This window comes from Cyprinodon variegatus, unplaced genomic scaffold (genome assembly GCF_000732505.1).
Source record: "Cyprinodon variegatus isolate N-32 unplaced genomic scaffold, C_variegatus-1.0 Scaffold715, whole genome shotgun sequence".
NCBI lineage: Eukaryota > Metazoa > Chordata > Actinopteri > Cyprinodontiformes > Cyprinodontidae > Cyprinodon > Cyprinodon variegatus.
This window is the reverse complement of record NW_015151168.1, coordinates 320,328-348,160: the sequence shown is the minus strand read 5'-3', so window position 1 is coordinate 348,160 and position 27,833 is coordinate 320,328. Positions and strand designations below refer to the sequence as shown.

At 36.2% G+C, this 27,833-nt stretch overlaps 1 protein-coding gene across 1 annotated transcript; it reads left to right on the top strand.

Moving 5' to 3' along the window:
- Window positions 1-184: 184 nt before the first annotated feature.
- Window positions 185-27,388, top strand: gucy1b3 (guanylate cyclase 1, soluble, beta 3). The gene is made up of 13 exons (XM_015394961.1): window positions 185-307; window positions 592-665; window positions 5,798-5,898; window positions 6,000-6,118; window positions 9,548-9,745; window positions 11,459-11,689; window positions 11,859-11,975; window positions 13,725-13,858; window positions 17,764-17,961; window positions 22,084-22,321; window positions 22,985-23,125; window positions 25,210-25,364; window positions 26,447-27,388. The coding sequence occupies exons 1-13, from the start codon at window positions 305-307 to the stop codon at window positions 26,595-26,597; spliced, it is 1,860 nt and encodes a 619-aa protein (XP_015250447.1). The 5' UTR covers window positions 185-304; the 3' UTR covers window positions 26,598-27,388.
- Window positions 27,389-27,833: the final 445 nt, after the last annotated feature.

Genomic DNA, 27,833 nt, shown 5'->3' with positions numbered 1-27,833 from the left:
TTCAATTTACGCATCTCAAGGTTTAGCAGGAAGAAAAAGAAGAAAAAAACATCTGGGGGAATCAGGTTGACTAGTATCACTTAACACGACGCTACCTTTATCTTCTGTTTGATTGGTCGAACACAGCTTACGTCACCTCCTTCCCGATATGCTATTGGACAGATCCGCTGAGCGTAAAGACGCTGAAAAAAAAAAACAGTTGAGATGGACGCAGAGGCTCTCAGCATCTGGACCGAACCATGACGGTTTGGCTTCATTCTACGGTTGTAATTGATAAATAAAGAGGAGAAAAGCGACACTTACGATGGTACGTACATTCGGTCTTTTCTCTACTCTCTAAATGCTAAAGAATTAATTTTTTTTGTCGTCGTAGTGCAGCATTTGACATTTCCTGTTGCGAGTATAGCGGTTACACAGCCTGCACTGATTTTATTGGATGATAAACACCACAGCACCGCTGTAAACAGGTGTACACGATATATGCATTTATATAAACAGCAGAGATGCGCCACATTCAAGCTGTACATTAGCTTGGGTGTTCGAGACTGATTTCATTAATTAATTTTGACCTTCTTTCCCCTTCGTCTCCAGTACGGGTTTGTGAATCACGCCCTGGAGCTCCTGGTTTTAAGGAATTACGGCCCAGAAGTGTGGGAAGACATAAAGTGAGTTTTGCATGTGTCTATGCTGCTGTGCAAAAGATTCATCAGTTGCACTGAATTAATGTGTAAACACACTTGCCTTTTCAGTAGCTGTGGAAGAAAATAAAAATAAATTACTATGGAGGTCTAGATGTAGTTTAGAACTTGGGAAAGTTGCTGCATTTTAAAATCAATTTATAATGTAGAATTTATTTGCTTTTTTTTAAACATTTGAAATAAATGTTTAACAGATATTTATCTTGTTTCAGCAGCTGGAAAATAAATAATCACTAATTGACATGAAGATGAACATTCAAAGTGTAACTCTGCATCAAACATTATGACATCATTTTTGTTTGCACTAAAGATTGTTGTCATTCAATCTCACCTATAAGGTTGTTCTTGAAAGATTTATTTTTAGGTATTAATAGACTTTTAAACTTTCAGATTTTTCTTTGAAAGTTTTGGGTGAATTCTGAAGGATTTGCTTTGAGTCGCCTGTACAATCAGAAGGTTCACAACAAGCAAATTTTATTGCTTTCAATCGATTATTCAGTTACTGATTTATTTGATGGTTATTTAAATCAATTCAATTGATTTATTTCTACATTATAGCACCAATTCACAACACGCCATCTCAATACACTTAACCTAGAATTCAACAATATCATACAGTCGATCCGTTCCGTTTTTTATCAGGGGAAACCAGTTGATTGCATCGAGTCAGTGACTTGCAAGACATGCTTCTCCTGGATGAACTTGCAGCGACAATTATCACTTGCATTTAGTCATTGACTCTTCAGTTATCCCTCACACTGGGCGTGCATGTAGCGACAGTGGAGAGGAAAACTCCCTTTTAACAGGAAGAAACCTCCAGCAGAGTCAGGTTCAGTGTGAGCGTCCATCAGCAGAAAAAGACGCAGAGATACAAAAGTTAAGGGTTAACCAGCTCTAGAGGCAACCCTGTACAGGAAACATGTAACCAGGCAGATGAGCTCTAAGCCAGCTCCCATATCAGAGGCTAACAGGAGATAAACAAATAGAAAGTAAATGGGTTTATATTAGTTATGAGAAGGAATGGTTAAACCTTTAACTCAGAAAAGTAATTAAGGGGCATTTTTTTGTCAAGCAGCATAACTTCAAACTAAAAAAGTAACACAAAATAGTTCTACTGATAATCCTTTTGCTGCAATATTCTAAGTTGAAATAGAGAGTGTAATTCTATGCTGCAGTCATTTCAGGGGCATATATGTAGAATTAGTTCGAAAAGAGATGATTCTTTTCAAACAAATTGGCTTTAGGGAGCCTAGACCCTTACTCACCAAGCTGGCCTATTCCTGCTCATTATCAGTGCAGCATAATTACTTTCCCTGTCCCTGTTTCGACCTATTATTCTTTATTTAAACAGAAGTTTTCATGCTAAAGGATGGCATCACAAAGAACTGTACATTAGAATACAAGCAAGAAGCACCAGCATTTTGGAATGGCCATGATGATTCACTAATTCAGTTGAATTATTCATTATAAATATGTGATACTGCATAATCTTAAAACTCGGAGGGATGACAGGAAAAACAACCAGAAAAAAATAAAATAAAATGACACAATGTTCTTATTTACATACTTTAAAATAAATGAGAGGAAGCACAAACTAATTCAGTCCATTTAATTCTTCAACAATTCATTATAGTTCTGCTACTATCAAAGTCAGACAGAAAAGGTCTAAGGCCCAAACATCATCCCACTTTTCTTAATTATGAGAGAAAAAGAGAGAGATCCTACATTGTTACTGTTCCGTAGTTTTACTCTACAGAGGGAAATGCTAAATTTATACAATAAAAAAACAAAGAATGGGTTGAATTTACTTAATTTAAAATTAATACTTTGGTAGCAAAACAACTTTAACTTTTGCAGCAATGAAGAGTGTCTGGTAACTTTATTTGAGCACAACTCAATCACATCTCTTTCAAAATGATTTCATTACTTAAAACCAAACATAATCCAGTGGAAACAATCCTGCTATTTTATCATATCTTTTCTGTTGGTTTCCCTTAGTCCTCTGACTTGTACAGGTTTACAGATTGTGAAGTTAGGTTTAGAGGACAGCCGACTGGTGTGGAAAATACTCTTATCCATGTGATTCAGCAAGCTCAGCTGGAACAATTGGTGTTTTTATCATCTTAAACATGAAATCTGTCTCTCCGCGCACAAGATAACAATGATTACGTATTTTATTGATTCACATTTGTGAACTCATGCTTATTTTGTTTTCTTTAGGATACCTGTTTTCACAAGGAAACTGACTGATTAAATTCAGTTTCTATTAAAATGAATCAAACGTGCAGGCTTTTTATATGATTTCTTTACTTAAAATTCTAACTTTTAAGAGCATGAAAAAATTATGTTCAATTAAAACACGATATGCAACTGCAGATCCAACAATTGCAATTGTTTGGTTTTTTTTTTGTCTACATTGCATCTACACAATTTCAACAAGTTCATTTTAAAACATGAAACATAGAATTAAAGTAAAGAAAAATGCTTAAATAGATTTAACAGATGTTCAATACCTTTTAAGTCAGTGAATCAAGGTTTATAACCGGTCATTATAAGTAAGTAAAGTATCCCAAATTAAAACTCCTCTCCCTTCTTAAAAAAACAATAATGAACTTTTTGATCCCCAGTTGGTATCATTGTGTTTTATTATCTTGTAGGTTCGTATGTTTTTCTGTTAATTTTTTTATTTTCTATTTGTATTTAAAAAAATTTGTGCAATATTGTTTAGCTTCAAGTTACCAAAAGCTCATTTACTGGCAGGTGGTCCAAATGAATAAAAGCCTTAAATGCTTAAGGTGATGGTATTTAGTTACTTAACACTTTGGCAAAGTAGAAAAGCACTCGGAGAGCCCAGACCTCCATTAGCAAATTTCCCCCTAAGTTTTGTGATTTCCACCTCAAGTCAATATCTGTATTCACAGAATCTTTAAAAAAAATCCTGGAGCCAGATGGTGATCATCACCAAAATGTTCATCATTCTTCATCATAACCTTCTCTGAAATGTTTCAGCAAAATTGATCCATAAATTTTTTTTAGTTATTTTGAAAACAGACCAACAAACAGACAAACCAACACAGATGAAAACATGGTGGAGGTAATAAACAAGTGCTGTTAGTAAAGAAATAATCATAATGAGGATATATGTCATAAATATATATGTTGTTTTTCTATCTACTTTTAGGATTTTTACAGAGACCTGCAGGTTTGTATAAACAAATTCAGAAATTAAGTTAACGTGGACTCCTCTCTCCTGCTTCTCAGCACAAGGATCAACAAAGTCATCTTAACTGTGAGATGGACTTATAAGATGTTAGTTAACCGTCTGGTCGGTCAGGGGAAACTTTTTCTGTTTTAAATGTTTATCTCAAAATATTTTTCATCGTTATCTGATTTGATGGTGAATCACACTGAAAAAAGTGTAACATTTAACTGTTTATTCAAACTAATGCTTTTCACTCTAAACTAGATAAAATTATTGATTTGATTGTGTAACTCATTCTTTTTGGATTTTGTGACATCAAGTTTGATTTAACCAAAACTAAATACACGTAGAAAGGACCCAAAACAAATATTTATAATATTTATAATGTTTATATCAATATTTATATATTTATTCATGGCCTGCAGGTAATTTTTGTTTTTGTTTGAGTCAAATGTGAACGGCGCTTTGCATGCAGTCAGAGCACGTGATGAAGTCCAAGTCCCAGACCATGACAAAGTAGCTCAGTGCTGCAGTGGCTAGCACTTATGCCTTGCAGCAAGAAGGTTGTGGGTTCGACTCCTGGCCCAGGATCTTTCTGTATGGAGTTTGCATGCCTGGGTTCTCTCAGGGTACTCCGGCTTCCTCCCACAGTCCAAAAACAGGATTGTTAGGTTAATAGGCTTCTCTAAATCCTCCTTAGGTGTGCGTGAATACCTGTGTTGCCCTGCGATAGACTGGCAACCTGTCTAGGGTGTATAGAGTTTGTAAGAAGGGAAATGGAAATTTCTTTTGAAGTAAAGTCAAATGATATGTGAAAAATCTAATTTGTTTATATTTAAATTAACTGGTTTCTATACAAATATTAATTCTTGTTAATTTAGTTAAATGTCAGTATATTAGTTTGGTTAATCAACTGAAATGTTGAAATGTTTAAGTTGTGTCAAGTGCAGTATTATTGTTTACATCAACATAATATAATCAGGTCATAACAAGCTATTAAATTCAGATTCTGTGAAGTCAAATATTTTAGATGTGATATCTGGACATTTTTTTTTTAGTTTGTGCAAGGTTATACTTTTTCCAGTGCATTTAAACATTGAATATCTCACACAATTTAAAGAGAACTTACCATAAAGCGGACTTTTGTTTGACTGAATGAGCATCTGAACTGTATGCTGCATATCTGATGAGTTGTGTGATGAATAGAAGGTAGGGTTTGACCAGGTCCAGTGTGGGTTCCTCCCAATGCTTCCAGATAACTGTAACATATTTTAGTGTTGAAAAATTTGGCTCACAGTGCGATTTTTATTTTTTCTTATCTGACTGCCCTCTGCTTGACCCATCCTGAAATAGAAAGCAGAGGAAACTAGAGCAGCAGCTGCCTTATGTAAATGTTTTCAAAGTAGTCAGCCACTACAAAAAAAAAAAAAAACGAATATGCATGGACGTGTTTAATGTCTCCATATGGTACTCACTGTTAGTTAGAGCAGGGCTTATAAGGTTTTGCTCTTTTTGTTTCAATTATCATAAGCTGAGCAAAGCACAACTGAATTCTTGTTTTCTTTGCAAAACATTTCAAGGCCTGGTATGTTTTTGCAGCTGTAGCTCGTTTTGATAAGACTTTGGTTGCTCGTCAGGCCTGTAAATCATTCAGTTTTCTTTGTTTTATCTAAACACTGTCTGCCTCTCATTTGTTTTCTCATTATTTTTTAGAAACCTGATTTTCAAATGGATAATTAGTAGGTCAGTCTCTGTTAGCTATTTGTTCACCTATTGGCCGTAGCTCCGGGTTTTACAACAGAATACTGACGGTTTTACATTGAGTCATTCTTTTAAAAGGTAAACAACACCAAAGCTGGAGGCTGTTCTTCCTTAAAAGTATTTTTTCTGTTTGCAGGAGGGAGGCTCAGCTCGACATTGAGGGTCAGTTCCTTGTTCGAATCATATACGAAGATGCTAAAACCTACGATCTTGTTGCGGCTGCAAGTAAAGTTCTGAGTAAGAGGCTGCAAATGTTTTGTTTGTGTAGCAAAAGTGAATAAAAGAGAAATAATAAATGCAATGAACAAATGATTTATCAACCTATTTCTGTTTTTCAGAGGTCGATGCAGGAGAAATCTTGCAGATGTTTGGGAAGATGTTTTTTGAGTTTTGCCAGGAGTCGGGCTATGACACCATATTACGTGTGCTGGGCTCAAATGTCCGGGAGTTCCTGCAGGTAGGTTCTTTCTCACTTTGCAAACACTTTATGTTTCTTGTCTCATAACAAGGGCAGGAAAACCTCTATCTTTAGATGAAGACGGCTTTAGTGTGACAAGCATTGTGGCTAGGTGGTGTTTTACCATCAAGGTTGACCCACTGTCAGATTTTACAGGAATAGTGCATTAATTGGTCTGAAAGAAAAAAAACACCTATTATCATCCTGTTTTAGACTATGAATTAAACTTTTTTTATTTTGTAAATTCAAAACTTTTTAGAAATATAACAAAGCAGCAAAGAGAGCCTGGAAAATAACAAGGAATTCCAAAGTGCTGAAGCAATAAATGAGTGAACGACAAACTCTGCAGTAGTTACAAAATTTGCAAGTTTGAATCTAAATGAATTGGAATTGAATAAAAATTCTAGTTGCCATGCAGTCCTTTCACATGTATTCACATTCTAATTGAAGATGAACAAAGATTCCTCAAATGAGCAAATATTTTATTCCAGAAGTTCCTTTCTGACGCTGAAATTAAAAAGTGAAGTTACAGCCTTGACCCTTTTTTGCAGGTATTTTGCAGAAAAAAACAATACTGTGTCAGAAATTATTTATAGATTTTACTTATTTTCTATTTTTTCAATCTGCATGGTTTTGGTACCCTTGGAAATTTTATTAGTGTAAATCTAACTTAGGCTGTTGTAATTTCTTAGTATAAGTATAGAGAGGCATTTATTTAGTCTGACTTCAAAAGGGGAAAAATAAAGGAGCTTTTCTGACAGATGTGTGTAGATCTTCATGTATGCAGATGCAACAAACAAAGAAAAGGATGGCGAGGGAATTAGATTTATTTCCCACACTGTTAGACTGCTGCAATGTATTTTTAGTGTGGGAATTGTTACAGTAATAAAAGATAAATATGCGATTGAAATTTCTTTCAAGGTCCCTGGTACTTTGTATCTATGTAAAGTTAAATCTTTCTATTGTTTTTGTCCTTATTATCCGTATTGTGTAACAAGAAACATCAACACATGTACAAACATCTCACTCATGAGGGAGCTGCTCCATGCTGCGCCTCACTGACTGTGAAGCAGTTACTGCAGGGAAGAAACGCTGCAGCTGCACAGAAAAGAAGAGGAAAACAATCCCTAAATCTACCAGTTCGGTCTTTCAGGATAGATGAAAAATGTGCTTTGCTTTATTTTTTAATGTTAAAACTAAACCAGAAAATGTTAAAAATACAGGGTACTGTGCCGAGCAATGCAGCAGCATCATTTTAATGAAAATGGTTTAAACACTTCAGCTAATGAGCAGCTTCTTCTTTGTACTGCTGAGCAGGCTGACTTCTGTGGTTCAATCATCAATAATAAACCAAGTTTATGTTATTAAAGCCTCCTGTTGATTACAACTTCCTGTCACACAGCCTAACAGGAGCAGAATAGTGCTGTCCCTCAGTGCTGTATGTTTTATGTGGTTGGCCTCTAGACGTTGGCCCCTGTGTAGTTAGTCTGTTAGCTGTGTGTTCACAGAACCAAAGGTGAGGCTTTGCTGCTGCTGGTCATGGGAACATGCTTGGGTATTTCTAGAACTCTGTGAGGAATTTCTTGTTTGTTAGAATAAATTCTTCTGTTTAAATAAAGCTTCAAATTTTTGTTTTTATTCAATTATGATATAGCTTTGTGAAAGCTATATCATAATTTTTTAAGAAGGTTTTTCTTCTTATCAACATGAAGGAATTCCTGCGCTAAAGGATTTAGAACTGATTACCATAATAATGTCTTCCTTTCAAATGAAAAGTAACCCATCCACAGCAAACAGATGGCTAATGTTAGCTTTACTACAAAACGATACGTAGTTTACTGTACTGTAGTTTGGACAACATTTTAATTTCTGATTGGTATGTTTTAATTCCGTAAAATAGATAAAGCAAGCAGTGACACCCAGACAGAGGAGTCAAACTGTGATTTAGTTTTGTGAGTTGGTGTGCAGCTGACTTTCATTATGTGCTTTAACTAGGGAAGCTGAGAAAGGTTATTTTAAATGTACATTTTTAGGCATAATTTTAACAACTATTTGATATGGGCTGTGTCCAAACATCCGCCCTAACCCCTCAATTCCTGTATAGGGGACTATATAGTGGACTTTATAGTGAACTCAGTTAACTGACCACTCGGACAGATGATCACTACTTTTTGCTCCCTGTTGGTCATCTGACTCCTGCTCCCCACACAGTGCTTGCGCCATCTTTATTCTCTTTTGCCCCAAAACAAATCCCATGATGCTTTGCGAGGAAAACTCTTGCAAAGCATTCTAGGATATATATGCTTATTTAGTTACCAATAGTAATTGGCTTAAACCTGCCTATTTATAAAGCCAGAAAAATATGTTTTGGTTTTCCCGGCTGCAGCAAAGAGTGATGTGTGAGAGATGGGGTATTATCCAACCATTTGTAGTTATATTTGAAAAAGAAATCTCATGATGAAATTTTACTTATTCAGACAATGATAAACTAAATAAGTCTATAAACCTCTAAAACAGACAGTGTGGCTGGGAATTGTTACCACAGGAGCAACATTTGGATCTACTATGATTTGAGGTAAATATGGTTTATTTTTTATCTAAATTCTTGACAATGATAACTTTAATGATTTTGTTGTTATACTTTTGATCATTCATTATATTGTAACCACAGAAGATGCAGTTTCAGGGCCTTATCTTCCATCCATATTGAGGTGGCTGCTTTACACGTGTCAGTTTGTTGATTGGAAATGGTACAGCCTTTTCTGTCATGCCATATAGAAATAAAGTTATTTTACCAATCTCTGTAATGTTTCTAAAGTAACCTGTACATTCACATGCAGGAAGTTTAGATGGTAAATGAGGAGCCAAACTTGAATATTTTAGCTTTCTTTGAAACAGACGCTCTCTTGGCTTCAGGGCGGATCAGGCCTACATCAATCCAATTCAAACCAATCTTTAAAATCCCTTGAAGGGGATGTGCTGCACGATGTAAGATATCAGCCAGACAGCAATAGAAATAATAATAAAACAAAAATATAATGAAATTAAATGTACCTAGCTCCAAGAAAACAGACCTTGAAGAATAAACGCATATACAAACAGCCTATCTTACAAACACTCAAAGAAGAGAAAACTGTAAGGAAACAAAAATGAAGCTTTCCCCTTTAAATCCAATATGACTAAAATGTTTTATTGTTGCAAAAGAGTTATAAAGGCATTTAAGCCTTTACCTATATGGGAAATGGCTATCAAAAGCAGCTGTACATTCATATAGCTCACTGCTAATTAATGATAGTCTTGACGCCATGGAAGCAAGCCCCATATGACGAGGAAGGACAACCCTAAAGCAGATCACACAACATAACATCGTTTTATTATAGCTGTGATTAGTTGTCAAACTTTGTTAAATCTTTGTGACTGAATTTTCAGAACCTGGATGCCCTACACGACCACCTGGGTACCATTTACCCCGGGATGAGGGCGCCATCGTTTCGCTGCACCGACGCTGAGAAGGGAAACAACCTGATCCTCCACTACTACTCTGAGAGAGAAGGGTTGCAGGATATTGTGATTGGCATCATTAAAACAGTCGCTCAACAAATCCACGGCACAGAGATAGAGATGAAGGTCAGCCTCGTTATTTTCCTGCTCAAGTGAAAGCCACTGCACTAATGGTCTACTCTGCTGCTGCTGCTGCTGATGGTGATGATGATGATGATAAATGAAGCCGACTTAAAGCTTCCTCAGCTTCTTTCTGATTTATGACACAACGTTCAATAAAGCTTTGAAGTATCTGCAGTTCTTTGTATAAAAATATGATGATTTATGTTTCAGAATATAATGGAAGAGGTTCTGATGTGGAGATTAAACAGCAGATCCCCTCTTGAATAACCTAAAAGGAAAACGCTGTGATAAATGCAGCTCAGTTTTTGGCTAAGGCCTCTGAGTCAGAGGATATTTTTAGATCTAAGTTATAGAGTCTCAGGCAAGAGGCTGACTGGCTTTTCAGGGGTTTTATTTCTGCTCTTCACATCTAGTTTAACTATGTCTATAACTTTGGCTAAAATATATTCAGACTGGCTAATTGGAAATTGATTGAAAACAACAAGCGCCTGTCACGCCTAATGTCTCAGCTAGGTGGTATTGGTATTTTTAATTGTATCTTTGTGTGCGTCTGACGGATCTTGTGTTTCCAATCACAGCAGCTTGTCAGGTTTTATTTCTCCTCAGACATCCTGTGAGCTCGCATTGGTTTTGCTCTTTATTACAACAGTGACATTTTTCTCCCAGACCTAATCTTGTTGGGTAGACAAGGAAATGTTTTCCAACAGTTGTGTGTACTGCGAAAGAAGAGAAAATGGCAGACGCTCCAAATGTGACACCCAATTTTCTGAAAATATTAGCCACCGTTGCTGTGGAAACAGGGTGCAGAGACAGCAGCTCGACGTCAGAGCGCCTTATGCTCATAAACCCACAGAAATGTCATTCATTACCCTCCTGATTCAATATAGAAGACATGGAATTAATGCTGTTTTCATTCAGGTTTTGTAAGAAGATGAATTGTTCATGGTTAGAGTATTTCATTTAAGGCTGTCTTATGGGTGCACCTTTACATTTTAATTTGCTTTTAAATTTAGTCATTTCTTTGAATTCAATTTTGCAGAAAATGTTCCTTTGTTTAATGTCTGTCTTTAACTCTTTGTAGGTGAACCAAAAATAAAAATACAGTTTGCAGCTTTGACATGTCTTGATCGAGCCAAGCTCATTTCAGACAGGCATCACTCAACAGATAAATTATCAAAATAAGTAGAAGTAGTAGTATTAGGGGGGAAATTATCTCACAATAATCAATAGAAAACTTGTGTTTTTATTTATATATACTTATTTATTCTACTGTTTATACATTTCATAAACCACATTTGCTATTATCATTATTAGTATCATGACCTTTTAATCAGATATTTTTTTACCACAATGGCATCAAGAAGAGGTTTCTTGAAGTAAACAGAAACACACACAAAGAAAAAGAAAAAATAAAATTGCTGCTAATTTTTGACCTGTGCACAATGTATTTATAACCTACTATTAATTTGTTATTGATAGTACTAGTTACTGCCTTGCATTCTCTGGTAATAAATACTGAGAGTTTTTAAGTATTCAACTGGTATTTAATGCAATAAAAGTTGACAGTAACCAAAGGTTTGCTGGTTTTTTCGAGGTGAAATCAAAAGAGAAATACTGATGTAAAATGATTTAAAGACAGTTTTTTTTAGAGGGTGGTATGTTTCAGAAGGATACAAGCATTAGTGCTGTAGATGGTGATGGATTCATTATGTGCAGGTGATCCAACCCAAGAGCGAGGAGTGTGATCACATCAAGTTTCTGATTGAGGAGAAGGACTCAGAAGAGGAGGCGTTCTATGAAGATCTCGACGGTTTTGAGGAGAACGGCACGCAGGAGACTCGAATCAGCCCGTACACCTTCTGCAAGGCTTTCCCCTTCCACCTTATGTTTGATAAAGACCTGATGCTCACACAATGTGGAAACGCCATCTACAGGGTGCTGCCACAGGTGTGCATTCACATCCATTCTTATGCACCTTTCCTATGTAGGATGTGGAAACTGATCGCGTGGGCACTTGTTTTTTTTTTTTTTTTTTTTTTTTTTTTTTTAGATATATTTAAACAGCCGTACTTCTGTTTTTTTTTTTTGTAACTGACTCTTGTGTGTTATTCCCCAGCTCCAGCCTGGTGCCTGTATCCTTCCATCCGTTTTTTCCTTGGTTCGTCCCCACATCGACTTCAGTTTTCATGGCATCCTGTCCCACATCAACACTGTCTTTGTTCTTCGGAGCAAGGTAGATATTCAACTCAATTCAACCCGAGAGACACTTTTCAAAGGAAAACTGTGTAGAACAGGTAGAGGCAAAAAACAAAGACGTAATTTTGACATAAAACTGATATGCTGTGCACAGAGTCAATACAAATGCATGCCACACTTTCGAGATTTTTATTATACTTAATATTAATATATTACTTAATATTAATATTTACTTAATATTAATATTTATTTGGTGCTTTGTTATGATGTATTTGTCACAATAACATAACTAATGTTTTCAAACATGTGTAAAAGCTGAATACTTTTGCCAGACACTGAATATGGATAGTTTTGTAGACGCAACAAATTATAAAAATGCCAATTTATAATACCAATGTGCTAATGATCAAAACACGTGTTTTTTTTTTTTTATCTGGATCCCAGCCCTACATATTAAACTGGGTCCATTGAGCTTTCTTTGAAGGAGACAATCCTGTCATCTAGACTATTTGCAATCCAGTTCATTGTAATTATAATCCAGTCAACAAAGGAAAACTGCACAATGGAAATGGAGCCTTGATTATAGGTGTGACCCCTTTAAAGATCAAATGATTTCTTGCCCTTTTTTAAATGCACAGACATGTTTCTCCTGTTCCGCCCGGCGACACGGGCTCGCTGCCAGCTTCTGTTCAGCCTTCATAATCAAACTAGAAACATTTGAGCAGATAGAGCTTTACTGAATCATTTTTTAAAGAGTAATAGTATTTTAAGGAAAGCCAAAAGCAGCTGACTTGCGTAAGTTTTTTTATTAACTTGAGAAAATTAACACACACAATTGCTGCTATTCTACATGTATCTCAGAGTGTTTTCTACATTCATTTTAGGGTCGTTTTTTGCTCTGTTGTTTTATGTAGATTTTTTTTGGGGGTGGGGGGTTAAAGATGGAATGAACATATGTAAAGTCTTTCCAATAATCGTTAGAAGGTGAGACATGAATGTGGAGGACTGACTGACAGCTCATTTCTGCTTATAGGCGAGACATTACAGATCAGGAGAAATGAAATAAAAGCTAATTGAATTCAAAACCCACGCCTGCTACTATTATGATATTGGATGGCATGCATTTAATACCTCATAACAACCTGTTAGTCATTGAGAATTTATTACTGTGAAAGGAAAGAGTAATAGTTCAAAAAAGCACAGCATTTTTTTTTTTTTTTTTTAAAGTAGAGCTCGTTTAAACCTGCTTATCTGAACAGAGCAGACAATCAGAAAGAGATAGAGACCTTTTAAAGGCCTGGAGTTAAAAAGCATGTTTCAGTTAAATGATCAAGCAATGGACCTCAAGAAATAACAGTACTCTCTTCCTTCTACACTTAAAATGAATCCAGTAAAGCTGGACTGGTACAGTTGCAGAGTCAAAAATAAAGGCGCTGAACCAGGCATAATGCGTCTTCTTAAATATTGATAAGATCGCTGATATTTTTAGAAGCAGCATCATTGATGCTTTTAATTCAGATGACATGATTGTGATGAATTGAAATTTTGTAAAGCATTGGAGAAAAATACATTTCAGTGGCACAGAGCAAAGTGATTCAGAGATCAAATTGCACTTATATAAACATTTTAAAGCTACAGATGCTAAAAACTTCTGTGTGTGAAAGATGAGTTTGTTTTGCATGCATTAAAACCCAAAATCCAAACAGCAGCTCGTAGATTTGAAGGAGATTTGTTAAAGAACCTACAGTGTAATGAAATATTCATCAGTGTGATGTGTTCCTGACAGGAGGGCCTGCTTAATGTGGAGACCGTGGAGAATGAGGATGAGCTGACAGGGGTGGAGATCAGCTGTCTGAGACTGAAAGGGCAGATGATTTATTTGCCTGAGGCAGAGAACATCCTTTTCCTTTGCTCGCCCAGGTAACCGTGTCGTGCTGTTTTCACACGTCTCATAGCTGAATGTGTTCACCTTAAAAAAGTAGCTTCACTTTCTGGTGTGTTTGAATCCAACTGGATGATGAAACCAACATGGACAATTGAACCAATGAAAGCGTTGGCTGTTTGAAAGCTACTTATTACCTGAGCGGCTCCTTTTTTAAATACATCACTAAGCTAATTTTATAATAGCTCTAATGGTGAAATACTGGAAATTATGTTGAGATAATTTTTTAATCAATTGCTTTTTTTCACTACTGTCTTAAACATGTTTTCAATTTGTTTTCATAGCTCACTCCCTAAATAGTTTTCAACACTTTTCCATTCTTACCTGACTGTAGCAGAGTGTGCTCCAATGGGCGTATCTAAATTAAAGAAAAAAAAATGGTTACTGTCCTTTCATCCTCTGTGTAATCAAAGTCTATTGTGTCTTCTGAAAAAAAAACAAAAAAACTGGTATGATTTGAATCTTTCCACCAATTTTTTCTTTAATGAGCCCACCTGCTGACCAACCTAGTAGAAGTCAAGATCCTACACTTTCTTGCCAAAAGGTTTTGGCTCGTCCATCCAAATTATCAAATTCTGATCTTCCAAACATTTCCATGTCCACAGATGTGTAAAACCCAACACCTCAACCATTGATGTTGCTGGTATTCTAACTAAGTAGAAGCAGCTGGGAATAGCTGTGTTTCCATTAAAATTCAAATTGTCCAAATTGAAATTCCGGAATTGAAATTGCTAAATCGAAACTGTGTGGAAAAAAAATAATAAAAAAATCATGTTTTTAAAGGTTTTTACGCATAACGAGGTGGTTTTCTCATATCTCATGGGAACAATTTTCTGCTGCTGGACCTCACTGCTGCGAAAGAGGACAAAGAAGAAAAGACTGGAACTAGCTGAAGTATTATGGCGCCCACTAGAGCCATGCTGAAATATGCATTATCTCGTGTTATTATCTATAATATGCATTATCTCATGTGTTATCATTATCTATAATATACATTATCACATGTGTTATCATTATCTATAATATGCATTATCTCATACATCCGCCTCAGCCATGTTGTTTTCAGAGTTATCGCGTGAACAAATGCATTGACAAGCGATTTTAATTGCAATTGTCATTCACGTAATTGTGAAACTTTGCATTTTCAAAATGAGAAAAATATTAACATAGATATGCGCACAGTTGTAGTGGAAACATAACTAATGACTAGGGCTGGGTAAAACAATCGATTTAATCGATTTTGAATCGATTCCTTTACATTTTTGCAAAATCTATGTCTAGGAAATGAGATCAATTCGTTTTATAGTGACGTGTGTGACGTTCACGTTCAAATGAGCAGGAAAGATGCTCTCAAAGATGACTTCAAGCCAGACAGCTGCAAATATAGCCAATAGGTTGACTAAAGACATTAATAAATGGGGGCTGACCAGCAAACACCCTGTAGTTGTTACAGACAACGCTGCACATTTGGTTTGTGCAGTGGAGATAATGCAGCTCATGCATGTCTGCTGTGTGCCCGCTGTGTCATGTCTGCTTGCTCATGTGAGGCTTCACTTTTTCACTTTTTACAAACAGGTTTGCACTTTTGAGATAGTTTTGAGATAGTTTTGCACTTATTGTTTAATATGAGAGGAAAAAAATAAAATGCATGAGTATTTTGAAACACAGTTGAACCATTTTCATTATTGTAAAAACCGATTGAATTGAAATTCATCGATTTAGAACTGTATGAATCAAAATCGAATCGATTCAGGACTTTGGCGAAAATACCCAGCCCTACTAATGACAGTAACTAAGACATGATGCAGCGGAAGGGTAGAATCAAAGAGCAGAGTCAGCAGATGATGGAAAACAAAGTTCTCTGAAGTCGGCAGCTTTCTAAAGGTCAGTTGCTACAGACCTCCAATCCTCATGTGGCCATCAGTTAGTTTAGAAACACCACATAGTGAGCTTCTCTCAGGGTTTCTCATGTCCGTACAGCTGCATCCAACATCTACATCACCAAAGCTGTCATAGGCAATCATGGATAGACAAAAAGATTGGAATGCAAAACAAAAATGAATAGGTAGAAGTATTCTAAACTTCAATTTCTATGTTTGTTTGATTTATACTTGGAGACTAAAAGATACGCCTTGCAGCAGAATGCAGACCAATGCAAGCACAGCCAAGACATTAAGTTACACCTTAAGTGCAAGCTTTCTAATGCGTACAAATCCCCCTGTGTGGCATACAAGCAAACAAATCTACACTAAAGTTTAGCCTTTATTTTGTTTATAGGTAACATCTTTTTGTTTATTTTAGGGTGGACTCAGTCACACAAAGGGAGGGAGGTCAAAGGAATGAATATCTTAGCTGCCTCAGCTTTAACATGAGTGTAATTGCTTCCCTCTGTAATGAGATTTCAAGTATCCATATTTGGACTTTAGCAGGTTATAAATTTTCTTAAGCACTTTATTGCATTCATTATAATCTAGTCTTATTTCATAGGCAAAGCTATACTTTCTAGAGGTATGAAAAATGTTTAAACAAAATCCTTCATAGCAAAGGAAGCGAAACAAGTAGACTGAACAAAAACGCCCCATCCACTGCTTCCTTAACATCCAACCTTTCTGAGCCTAAATATCCAGATTTGACCCTGTCAGGATGCAGATTTGTTAGGATAAGGAGTGAGTGAATCACATGCTGAGCGGAAATGGAAAAAAAAAGAGTTGCTGTTGCAGCAGAAGGTCGGTGAGAAGAGGCTGTTCTGTTACAACAGTTTATTATATAACCCAGATTCGATTGGTTCTGCCACAGCTTGGCATGAAGACTCCACAAAAATGTAAACATGCAAGGAGGAGATTAGAATAAGTCGTTTGAAGACTGATCAGGAATCCAATCCCTTCGCATTAAAACATTTGAAGATTTTGTGACGTTACGCCTGCAAACAGATTGTGGTTGCTTGTATGTGATGGACTAGAACACATTGTATGTAGAAGTGGGAGGGAAATATTACAAGATTTTTATTTAATGTTAAATATTAAAAAATGAAGTGTGAGCTCCATACCCTCTATATACAGCCCTCGTAAATCAGTCATTTTCATAGCCATCATTATGTGGTTACCTTTCGACTGTAGCCCTGATTATCATTTTAATTTTATTTCTCTGAATAGTGAACCTTTGCTCCAGACTAACATCTTTTATAGTTTGTAACAGGTTTTCCTCCAGAATCACCACATAGCTTTATATATATTTCCATCAGCTCCATCCAGTTGCTGTTTTGCTGATTGGGCAAAACCTACCCCCAGCATGATGGTGCCACCAAAGTGTTTTGTAGAAGGGATGATGTTTTCAGGGGGTTATGGAATATTGGGCTGACACTACAAAAAAATCAAAAGTGCTACCAATTTCTAATCATGTCCCCTCAGGCTTTTATGATCCCAAATGCAATTAAATTATAAAGGACAAAAATATGCTAGGGCACGACACGAAGGTACTGGGTAGGATTTGTTTTGTCCTCCGTTAGCCTCCGTTGTGACTATTCAGGGAATTTACTGACATAATTGATGCAGGAAAGCAGTGTCCTTTGGACATGGTTCCGTTTGTCTAAACAGGCTTTTAAGTGGTTTTGCTAAAAGTCTGCCTGTTCCCGACAGAACTACGAGGAGCAGTCTGTATTCATCTTATCAGGCAGAGCCATATAGAGCCATGTCTGACCTCACTGTACAAGAAGATCATTTATCAACAGACAGACGGCTCTGCCAAGACGCTGACCTCACCACTAGGGCCTTATGATCTATTTATTTGATAAGAGTATCAACAACCTGTGTGTTTTATTTTTCTTTTAACAGACAAGAGCATTTCTTTTATTCTGTCCCGTACCTCTCTGTGATTTTGTGGTTAGTGTTATGAACCTGGATGATCTGACGAGGAGGGGGCTCTACCTCAGTGACATCCCGCTGCATGATGCCACGCGTGACCTGGTGCTGCTAGGGGAACAGTTTCGTGAGGAGTACAAGCTGACCCAGGAGCTGGAAATTTTGACAGATCGTCTTCAGCACACACTGAGGGCCCTGGAGGATGAAAAGAAGAAGACAGACAGGTTTCCTTTTCCTTATGCTAACAAAATGTGTTTGAGTGTGTCTCCAAAAGCCTTGAAATATCACATTCTCTGATGGCGAGTTTCTAAACCCTAAAATGATTATTTTTCAGAAGTTCACGAGCATATACATAGATATATATTCTTAAACCCATCACATTTTTTTCCTAACAGTTCTGTTTGCAAGTGAAATGTTTGGTAATTGCTCTGACTTAACATTTGAACAAGGAGCAGTTTTCTAACCTCTAATGAAACAGCATGTTCTCTTGGCTTCCCGTTTTCAATGCTAGATGAGAGAAATTAGCCTTTGTAATATTCATTCCCTAGAACAGTCGTGTCCATTGGTGTGGGCCCCAAAGTCCAATCCATTAAAAGTTTAATTGGGTTCACAAGCAAAGCTGTTCATGCAGCCAGATGCAAATGAATTAAAGCCAAATGTTCTCTGACGAAGTGAATATGCTGGGGAAGATTCTCAGTCATCTCAGGCAGGCCAACAATTTCTCCTAACGACCCCATTTCAGAGGCATTGACCAGTATTGGGTTTTACAGGCTAACAAACAACCCAAACGACTCCCCATTCCTAAGGGATGGAGCCTTTTTTCTGATTTCAATTTGCATGTTTTCTAAGCCAAAACAAGCATTTACATAAATGTGAGATTGTGCTATTTATTCATAACATGAATTTATTTTTAAGGATTTTTAACAGGTTTTACTGGAGAGGCCACAGAGTGTCAGCAGTAGAGCTGGGCGATATGGTCTTAAAATCTTATCACAGTATTTTGTGGTATTCATATCTAACTGACAGTAAAACTAATGACACTACAGAATACTATGCAAATTTCTAATATCTTCTTCAGGAAACCAGTTACATAAAGAAGTGTAATTTAAATCACTAAACATCTCTTATTAGCCTAATTTATTCAACTTTTTCAAATTTGCCAACGCTCAAATAGAAAGAAAAAAGAAAGAAGAAAAATATTAAAAACAATTTTTTTAATCATCTCTAATTCCAATTTTTTTTAGATAATAAATTGTTATCATGACTGGTAATTTATAACGATACCAATAAATGATACGATAAATGCCCATCTCTAAACAGCGGCTCATTAAATAACATCTGAGGCTTTTAAATGAGGAGGTATTCTATTTGTTCCCCTTTATGTAAATTGCTCTTAAATTAGTCTACATTTTATTACTTGATATCGCAATCATGTGGTTGTTTATTTAGTTATTTTTGCAAATGCCGCCAGTAGTGTTTAATAGACGTAGTTTTTGTTTTTGTATCCTTTTGTTTTGTCTTTTTAGGTTAAAATAAATCAAATAGAAAAAAAAAAACAAAAAAACTAAGCAGATGTAAGGGATTCTAACAGTTTCCAGCTGTAAAAATGACCAAACACATTGTTATATTAACTCTGATCTCTTGTCAGTTTTACCACTTTCTCTACAGTCATGTATCAAAGTGCTGCTCCTGGAGAGAAAAATATGTTTTTGTTCTTACTTTTCACCTACTTACAGTTTGTTACCTGAAGTTACTACAATTGTTGCTTTGACAAAGTTACTCAGTTGTTGCCAGTAAAGAGATCCGCCTGTTTCTCTTTGAGAGAACAAAACGTTTGCTGTAGGAGGATATCTAATGTTTATATATTGCTTTAGATGTACCTGACCATATGTTATTAAGTAAATATACCAACCAGAGCTTCTCTAACTTTAGACATATATATTTTTTTATTGTTTTATGCAAAGCCTGAAACTCTGAGCACTTTTACGACAGCTTAGGTATTATGTTAGCGTTGAGTTGAGAGTCTTATACCCGTATCTTGTTTAGGGTTTTAGTGGCGTTGGAGGGCATGCAGATCAAAGTACAGTACGCACCAATGCTCTTCCTACACATCTGGAACCATAGCAAATAAATTTTAGTCTCTAACTAATTCAGGTTGACTCATTTTTCAGAGTAATAAAAAAAAAAAGATACACAAATGCTTTGAAAGAGGAGCTACATACTTAGGAGGTAGACATATTTTATATGATCATTTAGACATTTCGGGTTTTCAAGATGTCATGGTACTATAGGAAAACAGTTTGACAGCAGGTCTGTGTAGTTTAATCAGCTAGTGAGCACCTGAAATCTCATTTAAGTTTGTTTAGGCTCAGAAAATAAATTTTTCTTTTATTTTTTTAATCCAACGAATTGTTTGAATATGTTTGTAGACTACTTATTTACTATTACTTTTTACTTTTTACTTACTACTGATTACTTTTTACTACTTATTTCTCCACAATTAACTTTTTTTTTCTTTTTTTTTATAACACCTATTACAAGCATTTTGTGCACCCCTTCTCTGTATTGCATGCTCTAAGAAATTAATTAGAAGCTTGGTCATTATCTCGATGTTGTGAGTCAGCCTCAGAGTCATTATGTTGCTGCACGGCTGTTAAAACAAAGTGTCAGAGATTGTTCATTAGTGCATGTTGTAGTGCAATGATAAAAAAGGTTAAAAAAAAGTTGCTTCAAGGCTTCCTTTTTAAGGCCAAACTGCTCGGAACAAACTGCTGAGATAGAAAAAGAAACAGGTTTCATTCTCATGCTGCTTTGATAATGCTGCATGGCAACAGGAGCACATGGGGTCAGACCTGATTAAGCAGGCTGATATTTACCAACACTAATCTTCAGGCCCTATTAGGATGAAGCTGGTTTTAGGCTTTGACCTGTCATAGCAGTGGGCAACAGCTGGATATGATCACAGAAGTATGATGACATTTAAGAAACTGACATATTCGTTGCCATGGTATAGCTACAGTATTCTTCTGGACACGCTGTGGTCAGAGTGTCTTATCCGCAAACCATAAAGTCCTCTCAACACTTAGGTAAGCAGCAGCCGCTTTACAACTTCTTATGTATGTGGGATTCAATAAATAAACAGATTAGTGTAATTTTGATTTAATAAAAAAAACTATTTTATAAACTAATGATCAAAATTAACAAAACAAAACCCTTATCCAAAGCACTCTCATTAGATCAATGACAAAAAGAGCCCAGCTTTTCAGAATTAAATATCCAACTTTATTAATAAAGGACTTAACAAAACAGCACTGTTTAAAAAAACTCAAAACATCAAAATAGAAACTTCAATCATACAAAGAACAATCAACAGTATCTCTAACAGCATGTTAATAAATCTAATAAATTACAGTATCTTAGAAGCAAAGGATATTAAATCTGTTTTAAGAGAACTAAAACCAGAAAGTTCCACCATTGACTGTACTCACAGCGGAAAAAGAGCATCATTCCCAAACATGTCGGTGGCTGTGGGATGGACCAGTACTCTGCTCTCTATTTGAAACGTCAGAAAGCTTGTGGCATTAAACTGAAACACTCATATAGATGTATGTATAGAATTATAGACTAAGCTGCATTTGCTCCTAATCAGACAAAAGCCACATCAAACATCTGACTTTTTCTACATTTTCCAAGTGCAATCCATCCATCTATCCATCCATTTTCCGTCACGCTTATCCCTATTGGGCTCATGATGGGTGCTGGTGTCTATCTCCAGTTGTCTACGGGTGAGAGGGAACACCCTACACAGATCACCAGTCCGTTGCAGGGTGACACAGAGACAAACAGGACAAATAACCATTCATGCAGAAACTCACACCAAACGAGAATTTAGAAAATCCATTTAACCTAACAGTCATGTTTTTGGACTGTGGGAGGAAGCTGGAGTACCCAGAGAGAACCCATGCATGCACAGTGTCCATGCAGAAAGACCCTGGGCCGGGAATCTAACCCAGAAACCTTCTTGCTGCAAGGCAGCAGTGTTTCCTACTGTTAAACTGTGCAGCCCCCAATTGCATCCCGTTAAATGCAATGTTTACATTCAATGCTTTTGATAGGTGAATGTTCGGTGTCACATCTTCTGCAGCTACAAGTAGAATGTATCAGGGAAGTTATTTTGCTTTAAGCAATGCAGCCATGATCTAACCGTTACCATAGAAACACTGTCCATTTTTTGTGTGAGCAGCTTGCATGGTGAAGTGACCTAAAGGTGGTGGGGAAGGCAAAAAAAAGGAAAAAAAAGAAAAAGATGCTGGTTCCATGCTTCTCACTCTTCTTCTTCTTTTCAGACTGCTCTACTCTGTTCTGCCACCGTCTGTTGCCAACGAGCTGCGCCACAAGCGCCCGGTCCCAGCCAAGCGTTACGACAACGTCACCATCCTGTTCAGCGGCATCGTTGGGTTCAACGCTTTCTGCAGCAAGCACGCCTCGGCCGAGGGAGCCATCAAGATAGTCAACCTGCTCAATGATGTTTACACGCGCTTCGACATCTTGACAGACTCTCGGAAGAACCCTTATGTATACAAGGTGGGAAGCAGGAACGTTTGTGCCGTCGTTTGTCAGGCTTTTGTGTAATCTTATTTCGTACTAAAGGAAAACAGGAGGGATTAAGAAAGGGAAGCTAGACTTTTTTTTTTTTTAAGCTGACACATTCTCCTCTGGTTCCCCGGTGATGTCTACTCATGTGATGAATAGTAATTATACAATCATGCACATACAACTCAGGAGGAATATTTATATCACTTGACTTGATTTTTTTTTTCCTTTTTTTTTATGACCGTTACTTACTCCTAAACTGAGAGTTTTACAGAGCGACTGCACAGTTTTATAGGCCCGGTGCTGCAGATTTACTCTTCAGGCTTTCAGACAAGAATGCACTTTGAGAAGTCAAACAGACCCCGGCACTTCCAGAGGATGGGCTTCAGGCACTGGGTCACCAAAAGAAGTAATATTTACTCGACAAGCACAATGGCTTGGTGGTCCTGAGATCTTTGCAGGACTCAGACCTGAATGTCTGGAAGCTGATGTAAGTGTTTACCACGTGCCATTTCAGTTCATCCTGGCACCTAAAGCAGGCTCCCCCATTAGAGACGGAGTGAGAACTAATCATTTTTCATGTTCCAGAAAGATAAGAGAAGCTGGTTTAGTTGTGATTTAGAGTTGAAATGGGAAAATGTTTGTCTGTTACAGGTGGAAACAGTGGGTGATAAGTACATGACAGTGAGCGGTTTGCCGGAGCCTTGCACGCACCATGCCAAGTCAATATGTCACCTCGCCCTCGATATGATGGAGATTGCGGGACAAGTCAAAGTGGACGATGAACCAGTACAGGTGGGATTTAGACCACAGAATACTGGTCTACAGAAAAAAAAATCCAAAACGCTTCACATACAGCTAAGGATTCAGAAGGTTATGTGGCTGTAAAAGGTCTCGGAGATATCTAGGTTTGGACAGTGGTGGGCAGTCAGGGCCTTCAAGGCCTTCACTGCTGGCCTGAAATCAATCAGAAACCCTAACCTACATTCACAACCTAATCTTCAATTTTCTTCTTTCCAACTGTATTAATTTATTTATTCCAAGCAATCCATTCTCTTAATTTTTGTAGCGTTTCTTTCGGCTGTGCTGCTTCCATTCCATTTATGTCGTTGCTATATTTTTTGTCCAGTCGGATTTCAGCCTCTGTGTGTTGCTATGTCAATCAAATCTACCCCTGGCCTTCAAAATCAGCAGTGCTGGCCGATGATACCATAACAATATGTTTACAGCCAAGTTAAGCTAGCGACAATCTGCATTTTAAATTGGCTTTAGTTAAAAGCTTTTCTAGTCTCAGTGGCTTATCTTAAATGGAGAATTAAGACTTCCTGCACAAAGACAGAAGGATTGATTTTGTTTATAAACAATCAGCATCTCTGTTGAGTGTGATATATATTATTTTAATTCTTTATTCTCTTTAATATATGCTCTATAATACATTTTAATGTAACTATTCTAAAAAAGTTGATGATGATAAGCATAATACTTTAGAAATGCTTTTTTCTTTTTTTTGTGCAAGAAGGGTTTTTGAATTGAGAAGGTGGTATATTTTGCATATATACTGCATGGTTTTCAATTAAAAACAAACTAATTCATTACAGATCCTGTAATTAACTCAATAAAAAATTTGAATCACTTCCCACCACTAATGCTGGTAGAGTCGGATAGATACCTAATTTAAAACAGAATATTTTTTTGTTCTTATGACAGCATAAGAGTTTATCTTTGGTGGAGAAACAGGCAAACAGCATCATAGATTCTTCCACATACTTTACAGTATGCCTGAGGCGCTCCTCTTTACATTCATGTGTTTTTTAAAATCAAAACCAACCAAGTTTTTTATTTTTTTTATTTTAATCAAAAAGAATATTTTAATCTCATGTGACCAAAGCACTTAGTAAAGTTGAGCTCATTACACATGATCAGACTGGTGACAGAGAAGTCTCAGACTTCATTGCAAAGATATCCTGTGCAATAATCCACTTTACTATACATAAGATGCTGTTTGTATATATATATATATATATATATATATATATATATATATATATATATATATATATATATATATATATATATATAATATACTTACATACATACATATGCTGTTTCTTTTTTTTTTTTCTTCCCCTGAATGGATAGCTCTGTTCAGTTTTCTCCTCTTGATTGTTTAGGAATAATTTAATGACAGGTTAAAAACATTTGTTTTACTGATTGCTTTCCATTATTTAGCTTTCACTGCTGAGATCTAACCCTGTGAGATAATATCTGCTTAACAAATGCATGTTTATTTTAGGAGATGGCCCTGGCAAAAAGATGAGTCTGGTTTAAGAAGCAGGCGCTTGCTCAAACAATCTCATGATGCTGAGGACGAAAATAGATGCTTGTTCGTCCCAGAGACTCATTGCACATTTTAGGCTCTCAAGAAACAAGCTATGAAAAGTGCTCACAGTACAGAGGATAAATATTATTATTTTAATTAGGTAAAAGTTTGCTTAGAAATCTTTGTTTCTGTAGATTTAAATGAGAAAAAGGGGAGCATTCTTTTTAGCATTTTTCACTGGCGGATTGAGTCGTATGTCCACCCACTAAATGTTACACCTTTTTATTAGATGGCTAAGAGTTGTGAGAAAAAAGGCTGAAAAGGTACTAAAAATATAGTTTGCAAGCTCCACACAAACACTTGTTCATATTACTGTTTACAATGTTACACGTTTTCTGTAGTTTTTAGTAAATAAATCAGATTTGAAAAAACAAATTTACACATTTGGAGTAATAAAAATCTAGAGGAGGCACAAACACCCTTATTTTGTTTTTAACGCTTTGGTTTATCATAAGCGACCTATTTAATATTATATGTTTAATCTTTTTCTTAATCCTAGATTACCATCGGGATCCATACTGGAGAGGTAGTTACAGGTGTGATTGGCCAACGGATGCCCAGATATTGCCTTTTTGGAAATACGGTTAACCTCACAAGTCGAACTGAGACGACGGGCGAAAAGGGGAAAATTAACGTCTCAGAATACACTTACAGGTGAGTCTCAGTTTTTTCCTTATCGATCATCAACAGCTTACTAACCATGTTTTTAAGTCCTATAAAACATCCATTCATTTTATACATACAGCAGAAAAAAATATTTACACGTACTGTATAAAAAGGTACCCCCCCCAACCCCTTTTTTTTTTTTTTATAAGTTTTTACGGCACTAGTGGCCCATTTTTCTGACATTAGACTGACAGGAAAGGGGGTATAAGAGAGGGGGAGAGACATGCGGCAAAGGGCCAAAGGCCGGATTCGAATCCAGGTGGGCCGCGTTGAGGGCTATGGCCTCTGTACATGGGTCGTGCGCACTAACCACTGTGACACCTGCATGCCCACCCCCCCTTTTAACTTGTTTTTGATCAGTAAATACTGTTAAATATTTATAAATTATTTTTAAATTATTTTTTTACTGTCTTGAAATGTACATTAAGTATTGCCCCTTAAACTAGACGGCTTTGGTCAAACCTTTTGGGTAACTTCTCCCAATAGTTTGATGAGCTTTAACCCATCATGAGGCTGCCACCCCTGTTACTCACAGCTTAAGGGGTTTTCTCAGGCTTGTAATCCCCCTTTTTTTGCTCCTAATAGAATGGTGGTCTTAACAGCTTAATTATAGCTAATAAAACTGTAGAATACTAGTTGAATACTAGTGAAACTGAGAAGTTTCACTGCGAATGTTGACTTTTTTACTAATCCTTAATGATATCTGGGTTGATTTCTTCAAAAAGAAATATGCAATGTGTTTGCAGAGCTGCCTTATACATACACAGGTGAGCCTCCATGTTGCCAATGAACTTATCAGTAATAAAAGATCATCTAAAAATAATCTCTCATTTGGCTGTCCATAATTTTATTTAATCAAAAATGACCTAAAAAGGAAAAGAAGGTGACTTTCTTAATGTCAGACATGTATTAAAAAGGCTTGCCTTACAGTATATACATTTTAAGCTAGTGTTATATGAAGGGAAATCATGCTTTAAACTGTATGATGTATTGGATGAGGCATGCTAAGGTCTATGTAAAACAGCAGCCAGGGAAAACGATGCTCTAAGCTTGTTAATGTTGTACTCCAGGTGTTTGCAGTCCGCTGAGAACGCCGACCCCCAGTTTGATCTGGAGTACCGCGGCCCGATCACCATGAAAGGAAAGAAGGAGCCCATGAAGGTGTGGTTTCTTTCTAGGAAGACCAATGACACAGCAGAGTCTGCTGTGGTTAAACTTTAAACCTCAAAAATCAGTGTTATTCAACAAGGAATTCAGCTCCTTAGGTTCTTTTGTCATTTAAAAAGATATTTTAATATATTTAAAGAAAAGTATTTTAAACTGTATTTGAACTCATCCTCCCTTTTTCCCTCACAAACTTGATCCATTGTTACCACACTTTAGTTTATAGAATCGTGCAGTGTTTATACATCATATAGCTTGGTAAATTCAATGACTTTCTTATTTTAAATAAAGTATTGTATACAAAAAGTAGGTAACTAATAAGCTAAATATTTAAAATCAGCAACAAACGTTTAGAGTGCCAAGTGTTGGTGGTGTGTTTATATCACCTCATTATTGCCAAAATACTGTTTACATTGAGAAAGAGCTTTTTGCCATCATGATGATTGATTGTGGTTCTTTATCAATGACATTAATTTAGATGTCAGATGTTCTATGTTTTTGGCTGATTTCATTAATTTAGATAGTAAACCAATAAGATGAAAAAATAAAGATAAAGTTTTTTATAGTCAAAGGTTAAAAATTGTTGTATTACCATCTTTGCCAGAACTATTGAAATAGCATTGTCAATAAATATGAACACTAGTTTTATACATTTATTCCACCTGGCTCTGATTGTTTCTCATTGTTCCCTATTTTATGTTTCCTGCAGCACAATAATACAAGGAAACAGAGTTTCTAGGTCTGCAGTTTCTTACAGAAATCGTCTTACTATATATTTATTGTTTGTTTCATTTTATCTAGTATTTATTCTTTTATGTAAAAGAAAAAATAACTTGAGATGTAGTGATCACCTGTAAAAAAATAAAATAAAAATGAATAAATACATTTTACTTGGACTGAATCTGCTGATCTGATTATTTCTTGTTAATAGTTAAGGTAATATGTGTTTTATTTATTTTTGATTCATTCATTATTTTTTGTGTTAGATGGTTTAGTTCTAATAGATTTAAATTGTTTAACCAGCTTAATGTGAATGATAAGATCAGTGTGTTTCCCTTTTATTTGAGTTATCTCTTTTTATTCACTCACTTGATTTTTAGCATTTGAGATGTATCTCTATTTATGGTTGGCCATCTGTTTGTTTTCTTTCTTGAGGAGGGGCTGATAAAATAAACAGTTATCTTAATTTTTGTTAAGTTGATTATTTGTTTTGTATTTTTCTCATAACATATGAGCAATTCTTAGCAGACAGGAGAAATTACAGCTTGGTCATCACTGACTAGTTTTGCTCTG

What these genes read in the sequence shown, in the direction of transcription:
- gucy1b3 (XM_015394961.1), top strand. An exon ending in GAAGTGTGGGAAGACATAAA is followed by an intron (nt 666 to 5,797) that starts GTGAGTTTTGCA and finishes TTCTGTTTGCAG; the next exon opens with GAGGGAGGCTCAGCTCGACA. An exon ending in TCTACAGGGTGCTGCCACAG is followed by an intron (nt 11,690 to 11,858) that starts GTGTGCATTCAC and finishes GTTATTCCCCAG; the next exon opens with CTCCAGCCTGGTGCCTGTAT.